We start from the raw sequence: 14,208 nt of genomic DNA on the forward strand, positions 1-14,208 counted from the left end.
TTTTTATTCTCAGTTGTTTAATTTCCTGAATTTAAGTGTAAAAGTAGTTAAGGAGACTTAAGAGTTAAGTTTGGATTAAAGTTTGTCCTTAGTTTCTCATCCAACCTGTTATACTGTTGGCTATAGATACAGATATAGTTTACCTCCATCAGTATGATTGTGGGGGTTTTTATGGTTTCTGGTCATATTTTGAATTTACATTTAGAATATAAAATTAAAAAATGATTATTTAAGGCTGATATTTTAAAAGCTTCTGTCCATACTCACTAAAAAGATATTTATGATGAGTCATCATATTGATGGATCACCAAGCTACTAAACAGATTTTAATTATTTTATTTGAATTATTTTTACAGTTATTTTGCACCTAAAACTAAATTATTAAAGATAATTATTAAAAATTGTTGCATACATTTGTTTTTTTTAATAATGTAATTACAGGGATTTTTTTTTTCTTCAATTGTTTAACAAAAAAAAAAAATGTGACTTTATAACTTTTAGGTTTATAAGTTTTAATGCTTTTATCTCCAGCAGACTGGACTATTGTAATGGTCTTCATCAAACATCTACAGCTGGTTCAGAACACATTAGTCCAGTTTTAAAGTCTTTACACTGGCTCCCAGTCAGCCTCAGAGGAGACTGTAAAGTTCTGCTGCTGGTTATAAATCTGTGAATGGGTTTGGTCCAGAATACATCAGTGAGATGTTAGTCAGGTATGAACCCAGCAGGTCTCTGAGATCTATGGACACAGGTCAGATAGTGGAGCCCAGAGCTCACAGTAACCATGGTGATGCTGCTTTTAGTTGTTTTGCTGCAAAGAAGTGGAACAAACTTTTTCCTCTACTGTATATGATTGAGAGAGATTTATGGTGATGTTGATGATGTAATGTGTTTGTTGATGATGATTTTAAATGTTCTTATTGATTTTAAGCTGTTGAATGTTTTATCATGTAAAGTACATTGAGTCGCCTTGTGTATGAAATGCATCATTTTGAAACATTCAATGAAGTGGTTTAAAGATTATTACCTTATAATATTAATAACAAAGCAGGTCTAATTTATGCATTTGTTATTACAAAGGAGAATATTGATAATGTACAAGCATAATCATTATAATAGATTGCATGAAATACATACATTTTACCTGCTTTGTTATGAATATTATAACTTAAATAAACCAATGCCAGAACACGTATCAATTAATAATTCAGAAAAGGGAAATATTAACTCAATTCTAGATGCATTCCTGGCAAATCTTAATGCTAATAAATTAATCATTATTATGATCAATTTTAAATCTCTTTGTCCTCCTTCATCACGTGTCAAACTTAAGGCCCGAGGGCCAAATCTGGTCCTTTAGAACATCCAATTTGTTCCACAGAAGAAAGTAAAAATGACAGAAAATATGAATTGTTGAAATTAAAAATTAATCCAGTTGTAGAAATCTCAAACTCACCATTTTAATAAAACTCAATATTTTATGGTTTGCATTTTTTCTTTGTTTATATCACATGATGCATTCATTTTTAATTGTAAATTGTGGGGAAAAAAAAAAAAAAAAAAAAAAAAAAAAAAAAAAACAAAATCACCTCATTTTGGAATTTCACAAATTTCACGAACAATTCCACAAATTTACTCGAAATTACATAAAATTGGTAACAAAAATCAATATTTTTTTAAGTGAATTGAAAACAAGGGCACAATGAGGTCAAAACTTTATTGATCAGTCAGTCATAATAAATAAAATACACGTTTAAAAACATAAAAAGTCACAGTAATGACCAGAAGGGGGCGGTGTACCTCCAAGTCTGACTCATGATAATCACAGAGGGGGAGGAGCCTATTAATGCACACAGTGCACATCATCATCACTAGTTTAAACTCTTCTTCTTTCTTTATTGTTCCACGTAAAATCATCCATGGACGCCTGAAGAACGGAGAACATTTTATATCACAATAAAGGTAGATTTATATCCTGAATCTGATCATATACAGTATATATATCAACATAGTATTTCTTCAAATTACATGAAATGCATAGAAAATTGCTGTTGAATATATAAAAATAAACTATATTTCTCCTTTAAGAATCTTCTCAATATTACAACATAAAATGGAACAAAATTAGACAAAAATACAGAAAGTGATCCAAAAACACACAAATCGACAACAAAAATGCAGAAAATGACAAATAAATACACATATTTACACCAACAACACAAAAAATAATGAAAACACACTAAATGACTAAAAACTGACAGAACATCAAAACCACAAATAAAGGAAATTTGATTTGTGCGTTTTTGGGGTCACTTCCTGTATTTTCCTGTTATTTTGTGTAAATGTGTTCACAGTTTGTGTGTCTTTAGAGACATTCTGTAATGTGTTGTTGTTTTATATAATGTTGTGCGTTTTTGGGGGTCACGTTCTGTATTTTATCTAAATTTGTTCACAGTTTGGTTGTTGTTCTAAATATTGACATGAATATTAATCATGTGACCATTGGATGAAATACAATCACATGTTTGTGGCCCTGCTGTGATAGAGTTGCCCATCCCTGCAGTACGACATATACACACACACACACCAGCACAGTGTGTGTGTGTGTGTGTGTGTGTGTGTGTGTGTGTGTGTGTGTGTGTGTGTGTTACCTCACCTGCATGAGCAGACGCTCTTTCCTCAGCTTCCTGTAGAAGGTCAGAACGTCTGGGTCGGCTCGTACCACGTGGGGGTCAAAGTCCATGACCCTGAGGCCCTGCAGGCAGCGAGCTCTGGACAGAGCCACGTACGCCTGACCGCTTTCAAACACACGAGCCAGAGAGATTTCTACACAGTCCAGAGTCATTCCCTGTCCGAGCAAACAGAGGAACGCGTTATGTGCTATGCTTCATCTCAGGGGTTCTCAACCTTGGGGGCACTAGACACTGGGAGGGGGGGGTCGCCAGATGTCATTTGAGCCAATTTTTACAACTACACCAAACTCACCATATTTGAACCTATTTTTTTAATCACTTTTTCTTGTCATATTTTTGCTCATTTTAATGCATTTTTCTACATTACTCATATTTTTGACACTTCTCTATCACATTATAAAGCCGTTTCTGCACATTTTTCCACTTTCTAAACATGTTCAGCACTTTTCCACCTAATGTCACATATATTGATCCATTATTGTCACTTTTAACCTGTTCTCACCATATTTTATGCTTATTTTTTGCCAATTTACCACATTCAAGATTTGTCATACCCATTATTGAACAATTTGAGCCCATTTTTGCTTATTATTATTATTATTATTATTATTATTATAGCCTTTTTCACTTATTACACTAACCTTGTTATATTTTAACCTATTTTTGCTCCTTTTAATGCATTTTTGCCATTTCTGCCACTTCTCACTCACATTTTCACCATATTTCATTTTTATTTTTGCCAATTTAACCACATTCACCATTTGTCGTGCCCATTATTTGCCAGTTTAAAGCAACAATTCCAATATCGAACCCTTTTTACTACCATTTCTGTAATTTGCAACTTTAACCAATTTCTGTGGTTTTCACAGTTTTTGGTAGATTTTGACCTTATTTTATTTCTGATCAAAACAAGGATTTACATCGTGAAGATGACGAGTGTATCTGTGTGTGCTAACCTGACTCTTATGGATGGAGATGGCCCAGGCCAGTTTGAGGGGTAACTGCTGTCGGCTCAGATGAACGCCTCCTGCAGATTTAAACACCCAACGCTCCGGCTTCATCAGCTCGGTGACGCCGCACAGGAAACGTACCTGAGGGAGTCCTGAGGAGACGAGGAGACACCGTCACCCTCTACAGACACATGGGCCCCCAGCAGCCCCCGGGGGCCACATACGGCCCTCAGTCTAATGTGACATAAATACAGAAAACAACAACTAATACAAAGTGTCTTAAAAACACAGACAACAACGTAATTAAAGAAAACACAAAGACAAAAAAGACACAGAAAACAAAATCACAAAAATGACTTAAAAACATAAAAAAAAATTAAAATAAAACTGAAAAATACACAAAATGGCAACAAAAAAAACACAAAAAAAGAAAACTAAATATACATGAATGACAGGAAAACACACATTTAATGATTCCAGACATAAAATACTATTAAAAACACACAAAATGACTCCAAAAAATAAACAAAAACAAATAAAATGACTTAAACTTGGGTTTATTTTCTGTATTAATGCTCATTATTCTATCACATTTTTGTTGCCCATCACTGATAGCTTCTACAAAAACTAATATATATCTAAAATTTAAACAAAGTGTATTTATTTATTTACTTTGTGTTGAATAACCAGTAAAAGGTTATGAGAGGTTTTTTTTTTCATTCTCACACATTAGATAAAGTGATTTTTCAGCTTTTCTGATTCTAAACAGTTTCTGTAAAATAAAGTTCAGCAGATTCACATAAAGAACTATTTAGTGGAGCTAATTTTCAGTAATTTAATCAAAGAATAATAAGAAATTAAAATGACCTTGTTTTCCAGAATCAAAAGCCACCACGACTCCTCGAGCTCCGTTCACCAAACCTCGACCAACGTCTAAGTTCTTGGTGAGCATCACCTTTGATTAAAGAGGAAACAAAACACACAAACAGGTTACAAACATACACATTCCAATGTAAACAGGAAGTGTGTGTGTGTGTGTGTGTGTGTGTGTGTACCTGCGCTCCCACTTTCAGCTGAATCATTCTGCTGACTGGACTGTGAGCGTCCATGGTTTTCACCAGCACGGGGTCACTGTCATGAGCCTCAAACACATGCATGGACCCTGGGGGGGAGGGGGGTGTGGGGGGGTAGAGGTCAGAGGTCATTAGTGAAGAAAACCTGTGACTGAGACCATGTGGTGTGTAGTTCGCTCAGACCTGGTAACTGTGTCAGTTTGTTGTCGTTGGTGAGCTCCACGTCGTCCTTGTGCGTGCACAGCCTCGTGGCTAAAATCCCGTCTCTCTCTATCTGATGGTAGGCACTGTTAGTCAGCGTAGCCGTCACTTCCTCTGTCACTCTGAACATATTAAATTAAATAAAGTGAAATGGAAGCTACCAGATGAACACATGTATAACCTACACACTTCTGAACGTCTATGAAGGTAGATTTGTGTCTTTAATAATCAATCAAAAAAAAAAATCTAAATTATTTTAAAAAAAAATTTTTATTTTTATTTTATTATAAATTGTTTAAAAAAAAAAAAAAAAAAAAAAAAACTTAAAACTTAATTTTCTGGAGTTAATTTTTTTTGCATTCAAACACTTTTTTTTCTTTGATAGAATTTTTATTGATTGAAAAAATGTAGTTTTGATTGAAATGTACAAAATGTACAATTCATAATATGACCCAAATACGCGATGCGGTGTCAAATTTTTTTCTTGCATTTGAACATTTTTTCTGTGATTGAAAAGATTGTTTTAAGTATTTTTTTTCTTTTTTATTTAAGTGATTTTTATTTATTTATTTCAGTTATTTTTTTTCTGATTAAACTTTTTTTTCCTGATTGAATAATAAAGACGCAAATCTACGTCTGTTGTGCAATTGGTCAGAATTGTGATGTAGGCGTGGCTTGTGTTGATCACATGCTATGTGCATGCGTGCATCATTTACCTTCCAACTCTCACAGCCTGTAGGAGGGAGATGAAGCTCTGGTCGGTTTGTCTCTTCACTTCTATTAACTCCATGTTCACCTGGATGACTTTACGCCAACATCTGGCCTGAGAGTTCACAAAGACAACCATAGGATTTAGAAAAGAAATAAAAACTACATTTTTAAAGGATCCTCCACAGTTTTTAACAAACGTGTCCTCAAACCTTTGAGATGTACTTATTAGTAGATTATGTCTAACAAAACAACATATTCGTTGTATGAACTTTGTGTGTTCCTCCATTTTGAACCTTCACAGCCGTCAGATTATTATGTCATCTAGTGGAAGTGTGTCTGATTGTCAAAATGGCATTTTCCTATCTCCTTTCCTTATGGAAAAGTGGATAGGAAAGGAGATAGGAGGGACTATTCGGACACAGCCACACAGTCAGTGTCGGTGTCATGGGGGGGGTATTCGCGGGCACCCCCCCCCATTTAATACCAGCTGGTGCTGACTCAGCAGACAGTGATGGTTTCTGACCTGGAAACAGAAGCTGGTTTTGTCGTTTCCTTTAGAAACAGGAGGAAGCTGCAGGAAGTCTCCACATACGATGAGCTGAATGCCTCCGAAAGGTTGAGTAGATCTCCTCACTGACCTACACACACACACACAATACTGTAATTGCGTAATTAATTACAATTATGATGTAATTATAAGTATAATTTTATGTCTCCGAAATAAAGTTTGATTACAACTGTAATTTAAAAAAATCTGTTGCTGTTGTAATCGTAAAATTGACTTTGAAATTGTAATTGACAGAAATGAGATAAAAACAATTAATTAAAACTAAAAATGTAATTCAATGCAAACCTGGGGAATCATGTTACAGTTCTATGTAGTTAATAATCATTAAAATATGTTTGATATTAAGTTTTCCCATTACATGTCACATCTTTTTTACCATTTAAAATATATAAATCCATAAGTATAGAATATTAATACCAATATTTTAAATGATTAATAAGCCTAACAAGGAAACCAAGCCATTATAAAATATTACCCCTCATCTAATTTGTTTTTAGTGTATTTTACATTTGATTTAAAACTTGGGTCAAACTGACCCGTTATCGTTAGAGATGCTAACAGAAAGCTAACAAAAGGAAGGTTAAGTTTTATGGGGTTATTTATTTCAGGTTTGATTATTGTGATTAATTGAAACTGAACTTTAGTAATGAAGAACAGAATTGTAATTGTCACCATCATTTTAATTGAGTTATAACTGAACATGGATCATAGTTCACATCCCCACCTGGCCACAGACTCCAGTTTATCAAAGAACTGAGCTTCAACCATTGAGATCTCGTCTATGATGAGGTGTTTACAGCTGGTCCAGTGCTGCAGCACCCCGGGCCTCTGGGCCAGCGCTATGCACTGCTCCAGGGGGGCGGAGCCTGAACCAATACCTGGAAATGAATACAGCAGGTCAGAAGAGAAGAGACTGACACGTCTGTGACTGACTGACTGACCTGCAAAGCTGTGTAACGTGGTTCCTCCGATGTGACAAGCAGCGACTCCTGTGCTGGCTGTGCTGAACGTGCTCTTTGGAGGCAGAGATCCCATGATCCTCTTCAGCAGGAAGGACTTCCCCGTTCCTGATCAACCAGGAACAATCAATAAGTTTGCATAAAGCTGTGCAATTAATCAAAACTCCATTACGATTGTGATAATATTTTTTTTTTCAATTATACAGACGTTTTATTTGCTAAATATAACAAACTTCCACAATTTAGGACATCTAAGAAAGAATAAAGCTTGACACACACTCCTCAGCCCCGCCCCTCTCAAAGCTAATGCTAAAGCTAGCCTGCAGGCTAACACAAGGAAAGTGGATTGTTTTGTGCTGAAGTGAACATACTTGATTTTAGTGTTTGAAGGATTTTATTTGTTTAAAAAACATATTTCACATCGTTTTGTACAAAAAACAAATGACTGACAAATATCCAAATAACTATAATTATTATTTTTTCTTAAATCGTGCAGCCCTAGGTTTGCAGTTTGGTAGATTATTATTTAGAAAAAAAAGCGTTGGCCACTCAAAAATTCAATATGGTGGCCATTTTTCAAGATGGCTGCCATCGCTATTCAATGGTTATTATATAACCAAAAAACGAGGTGTCAGCAGAAAGGTGTGGTCCTCCTGAGTCTGAATGTGTGTGTGTGTGTGTGTGTGCGACCTCATGGTTGAAACACACTGCACTAAGACATTACACTGCTGATGATGATGATGATGATGGTGGTTTTACCTGCACTACCAGTGAAGAAGACGCTCCTCCCACTCAGCACCGCACTGAGAACAGCAGCTTGTTCTTTGTTCAGTTTACACGTCGACAGAGTCAGAATCGGTTTCTTACTCGGGTTCGACTTCACCTGGATTAACACCAGATAAATAAAAACAAGAATACGGATTGAAAAATAAATAAAAAACAGAGGATGAAAATACAGCGTAAATAAATAAAAAGTGTCTAGATGTCATACTTTATTTTATAGCATATGTTGTGTTAAAACACTCGCTGCTTTCGTTACTTCTCAGAACAGCATGAAAAGCTCAGTTACATGGATTTATGAGTGCGTTCTAACCCAGACCTTCACCATAACAATCCACACTACAGAACTCACTCACACGTGCTGTCCTTTACAGGAGAAAAAGCCAAAAAAAAAAAGGGCACATATTGAGCATCTGTTTGTTAATAAATGTGTCAGAAATATACAAAAGGGCAACAAAAATACACCAAAAGACTCAAAAAAACACAAGGTATAGAGAAAAATACACAAAAGGACAAGAAAAATACAGAAAGTTACTACAAAAACACAAAAAATAAACAATAAAAATACACAGTGACTCCAAAATATACCTAGGGTTATCATTTGGCAATATAGAAAACTACAATATCACCTAAATCAATACATTTTTATTTAATATTAAAATATTTGTTTCAGGAGTCGCTGCTTTTGCTATTTCTCAGAACAGCATGAAAAGCTCAGTTAGATTAATGAGTGCGTTTTAACCCAGATCTTCCCCATAACAATCCACACTACAGAACTCACTCACACGTGCTGTCCCTTAGAAGAGAAAAAGTGTTGAGCAGCTGTTTGTTAATAAATGCTCCAGTGTTGCATTTTTCATCAGCAAATTTAACACAGAATTGTCTTTATGGAAAGACTTTATTAAGGAATAAATTATCGAGATTCATATCGCATATCGCCATTTTGAGAAAAAATATCAAGATATGAGTTTTGGTTCCTGTAAGCACCAAAAATCTGTTTCAAGTGGAAAAACTGGGCAGAAAAGGCATTGAAATGTGATGGAGTATCAAAAACGGGAATAATGTAGCAAAAATACATTAAAAAGAGGAAAAATATGGCAAAAAAGTGACGAAAATAGGTTAAAATATGACAAGTTCGGTGTAGTTGCAGAAAAATGGTACAAAAAAATAAGCAAAAAATGACTCAAAATGTTCAGAAAATATTCTTAGTTTCTTGAAGGCATCTGACGACTCCCTCCCAGTGTCTCACGACCCCAAGATTGAGAACCACCGTTTTAGATTATGCTAAAATATATTTATCCAACTACATTGAACATCTCTAATAAAAACCAACCTTAAATGTTGATCATTTCCCGTCAAACTTTGAAAATTCTTGTTGTGTTTTTCTTGTTTGTACCATTTTGAATGGATGCTAATATTTATGTTTCGATATAATACAGTTCTTTAAAATTACTCCAAATTTCCGGTTGATTCCAATAAAAAAAAACCTCCTGTGAAACGTTTATATTTTTTAATATTCCCAAAATTCTGAAGGTTAAATTTCAATGCAAATTTACTGTGAATATTCCAACCCTGCAAACATGCATTTACTTCTTTGTCTGTGCAGCAGCTTTCATTGTACATCTCTTCAGTTCTTCAGTGAATTTTAAATTAGGGCTGCACAATTAATCACATTTTAATATCGATCACGATTTTTGGTTACCACAATTAAATTAACCTGATCATCGGCATTATTTAGATTTCTTAGTATTTATTCAGTTAGCCTTTGATACATTTTCAATTCTTGGGTTGATTTTTATTTATTTTTTAATTACAATTCCATTTTAAAGTTTGTGTAAAGTGAATTCTGACATTTTCTTCTAAACACACTAAATTGGTCATAAATGTTTTCCTTAAAACGTGTAAAAAGTCATTCAAACATTTATAATGTAATTATGGAGCTATGGCTTCACAAACTGTTTCAAGGATTTAATGGGCGGGTCAAGAAATCAGAGCCATCATTAGCATTAACCCGACCCTGCTGCTGAAGCACAACAAACTCCCGCGGCCCCTAGCCGAAAACAAACCACGTGTTGGGACTCGTGGGAATAACACATGTCCGTTGATGCCACATTTTCAATAAAATAAGCACTTTTACGCCGCAATTTTGTTTTCCACCTCTAGCGGGCGCAGTTCTGACTCAACCCGTTAGAGACGTACACCTCGTTTGGTCCGATCCGAGCATTTTGGGATTTTTCCTAAGTTTTTTGGTCTTTCACACTTCGCTCTCCCATAGGGTTAATAATACACGGAGGCGGCGCCCTTCCCATGCATGGGGGCGTGGTTCCAGCACCTCTAACTGACACGCCCCTAGCGTGTCAGAGCAGAGAAAGGTTCTTGTTTGTCAATGATTTTGAGACCTAATTTTATATATTTAGCAATTTTTTTCATCTTTCAAATTTAGCTCAGTAGTAAACTGTAAACTGTACTCCTACTGTTTGTTTAAAAGTAATGCATTAAAAACAATCTGATAAATAATTGTGATTATAATCGTGATTGACAATATTGACCAAAATAATCGCGATGATCATTTTAGCCATAATCGTGCAGCCCTATTTGAAATGTGCTTTAGACTAGTGCTGTGGGTGGGACTTACAGGACTGAAGTTGGAGTCACTCCTGGAGCGTTTGACCTGCCGTCCTGACCCAGTCGTCCTATTGGTGCGTTCCACTAACCCACTGGTGGGAGCACTGGTGCTCCCTCTGAGCTCGTTCACCTTCTGGAGGTCTTTGTGCTGCAGAGGGCTGATGGCCTCAAAGCTCCGAGGTAGCCCCGCTTTAACCTTCTCTCTGTCGCTCAGAGTCTTACTGGTTCTCCACACCTGGTGTTTGATGCTCAGCGTCTTGAGGAAGAGGCGGAGCTGGTCTGGGGGACAGTTGGACAGCAGCACTTGGGTGTTTGCAGGAAGTAGTTTGACGGTGCACTTCCCCTCTCTCACAAACTTAGTGAAGAGTTTGAACTCTTTCAGGTGGAAGCTTTGGGGAACTTTCCCGTCGTGGATCCTGAGGATGATTTCCTGGAACTCGTTCCTGCCCAGGATGACGGAGGCCTTTCGTATCGTATGCCTACGAGTAGCCTGACCGCAGCTGTTGAGCTGCTCCAGCGTCACGCAGCACTGAAGAGGAGCTCCATCCTGACCTTCAGACATCACTGCAGCTTTCTGCTAACACACACACACACACACACACACAGAGAGACACAGAGACAGACAGACAGACAGACAGACAGACACACAGGTCAATTTTATGCCCCATCTTTGTAGGATTGTTCTAAAAATTGTTCATTTGTCAACTACAGTTTTTTATCATGTTTTCATTGACTACATTTTTTAAGTAACAATAACTACTCTATGACTAACTTAAAGAATAAAAAAACCCATTTACATAATTCTAACTCCAGGCCTGGCCATTAAATGTTACAGCTATTACTCATTTCATTCACGCTCTTTGTATAACTTTTCATTTAATATATTATGCCAAAATTTCAGATTTAACCCGTCGGCTAATATACAATTATTAATATTACTTATTCTCTTTTTTATTTTTAATTTGAATCAATTTTTTATTAGTACTATTAACACAATTTTTTCATTTTCATTGTCATCATTTATTTTAGTTTTTAATCATTTATTTTATTATAGTTTTTTTCTTTAAACATTTATTTACTTTTTATTTATCATTATTTAATCTTATTAGTGATTTATTTACTTAATCGTTATTTTAATTTATTATTAGTACTGTTATTTCTTACATATATATTTATTATACTGCGATTATTATTAGTTGTTTTTTATTTTATTATTTTATTTAAATAAAAAATGAATGTATCAGAAAATATTTACATTTTCCTCGACTGATAAAATGAAACTATAGATTAAATCCAATCAGAACTCGTGTGATCATGTGATCTTACCCATCGATCAATAAATACCAATTAATATTTGACAAATTTTGCTGTATTTATGTATTTATTGTGAGTTTTTATGTATCATGTATTTTATTGTTGCTTGTATGTTTTTTATGCTTCTAATATCTTTGCACTATTGGGGACAAATATAGTTGATTGATTGATTGATACCATCCCATAACAGGTTGATCAATAACTGAATCACTCTTATCCTTTATATTTATATATATTTAAGTCTAGTTAATTACCTCCGTAACAGACTAAATAGTAGGGATGGGCGATATGCACCAAAACTCATCTCTCCATATTTTTTCTCAAAAAGGCAACATATGATATAAATCTTGATATTTTTACCAATAAACTCTTGTCAGAAAAAAAATTCTCTGTTAAATTTGATGATGAAAAATGCCGCATAGGCACATTTATTAACAAACAGCTGATCAATATGTGCCACTTTTGGCTTTTCCTCCTATAAAGGACAGCATGTGCGAGTGAGTTCTGTAGTGTGGCTTGTTTAGACTCCGAAAACAAGTATTTTAATACAAAATAAGCTATCAAATAAATATATCGGTATTATAACTTTCTGTATTGCCAAAATAGGAAAATGAATATATCTTGAATCTTGATATATTGCCCAACCCTAGTTTTGATGATTACATTTTGTCTAAAACTAAGTTGCATTTTAATCAAAAGATTATGACTACAAATATTTTAAAATTTGCTGTCAAAAATCAACAAATTATTATTTCACTTTGAGATTAATTAAAGAATAAAAACCCATAAATTTACTTGTTTATTAATTTAAACTCCTCCCAAAGTGACGGAGCTTTTATAACAAAGAGGACCAACTTTAAATAGACTTAATAATTTATTATGAGATATAATTAAGGTAAAGTTAAGAGATTATTTGATAGATAAAATAGACACATTTTAGCTGTGTACTACTCTAGTTTAAACAGATGTTTAATGCAGCTGTGCCTGATTCAATCAACACAAAGTAGTGCTGCTCACAATAAAGTAGAGTTGAACCTAGTTTAGTTAATCTCATGCTCCTATAACCAGTGTTTACTTGGTTGACTAAAGATTTTCATCATAGTTTTCACTGACTACATGTTTCAAAGTGACAATAACTAGAAAAATCTATCAAAAATATTTATTTTTTTTGTATTTTCACTGCCTAATAAATGAATTTATGATTTCGTCACACGTCAGAACTAATATGATGTTATGCATTGATCACATAAAATCAGTGTGTGTGAATGTACAAACATTAACACCATCCAATATGAGGTTGATCAATGATAACTAAACCTTTTTTTGTTTTTTCAAACATTAACTCATTATTTATATTTTAGTCAATTATTAATGTCATCATGACTAAAACTAGACGAGAACTGAAATAGTCCTAATAACTAAATTTTAACTAAAACTATGTTGCAGTTTTGTCAAGACTAACTAAAACTAAATCAACATCTTCTGTCATAATTAACACATTAATTTGGGATTAATTAGAGAATAAAAACACATAAATGTACTTGTTTATTAGTTTAAACCTTCCCAAAGTAACGGAGTTTTTATAACAAAGAGGACTAACTTTATATAGTCTTAATGATTTATTATGGGGCATAATTAAGTGAGAATAAACAGATTATTTGCTACATACTGTACATTAGACACATTTAAACAGCTAAAGTCTCTCTAAACAACAGACACGTTTAGTGCAGCTGTGCCTGATTCAATCAACACAAAGTCGTGCTCACAATCATCAGTTATAGTTTAACTTTCTTCTTTTTTTTATTTTACCAAATAAAAATCTCAGCATATATTTAAAGCATCTCAGAACAAAACACAAAACAACTCATCAGTAACAGATATTTCCCAAGTCAAAGGCAAGAAGCGAACAAAACAACAAAGAAATTAAATTAAGTGGGACAAAAAGCAGATCCTCAAATACGAGTTGAACAAATCGTTGACTGTTATATCACATTGTGCAGAATAAAGCACTAAAAACTCGTTGTTTTTACCTGATTGTCTTGGTTTCTTTAATCACTACTTTCTATGAAAAACAGCTGAAACACGCCGACATTCAAACTGCAGCTTCCTGGAATCAGCCAATAGCAGAGCGACTACGGCAGCCAATCAAGGACAGGGCCTTTAACACAGCAGCCAATGTGGGCGAACACGACACGCCCTCTGTGTCTTAACTGACCAATTGATGATCTCCTGACTGGTTACGTCACATAAACAGGAAAAGGGCACGTCAGTAAACGCCACACAGTAAAAACTAAAGAGTTTTCAACTTTATCTTCTTTTAGGAAAAATATTTTA

At 34.5% G+C, this 14,208-nt stretch overlaps 1 protein-coding gene across 1 annotated transcript; it reads right to left on the minus strand.

Moving 5' to 3' along the window:
* Window positions 1-2,647: 2,647 nt before the first annotated feature.
* Window positions 2,648-13,947, minus strand: pif1 (PIF1 5'-to-3' DNA helicase homolog (S. cerevisiae)). The gene is made up of 12 exons (XM_028473271.1): window positions 13,905-13,947; window positions 10,571-11,137; window positions 7,915-8,038; window positions 7,138-7,263; window positions 6,921-7,074; window positions 6,152-6,266; window positions 5,634-5,740; window positions 4,900-5,039; window positions 4,699-4,805; window positions 4,511-4,598; window positions 3,650-3,795; window positions 2,648-2,848 (listed from the first exon to the last, which is right to left on the minus strand). Exons 2-12 carry the CDS (start codon window positions 11,120-11,122, stop codon window positions 2,648-2,650), a joined length of 1,860 nt encoding a protein of 619 aa, XP_028329072.1. The 5' UTR covers window positions 11,123-11,137; window positions 13,905-13,947.
* Between the last annotated feature and the right edge of the window lie 261 nt (window positions 13,948-14,208).

This window comes from Gouania willdenowi, chromosome 17 (genome assembly GCF_900634775.1).
Source record: "Gouania willdenowi chromosome 17, fGouWil2.1, whole genome shotgun sequence".
Classification (NCBI taxonomy): Eukaryota; Metazoa; Chordata; class Actinopteri; order Blenniiformes; family Gobiesocidae; genus Gouania; species Gouania willdenowi.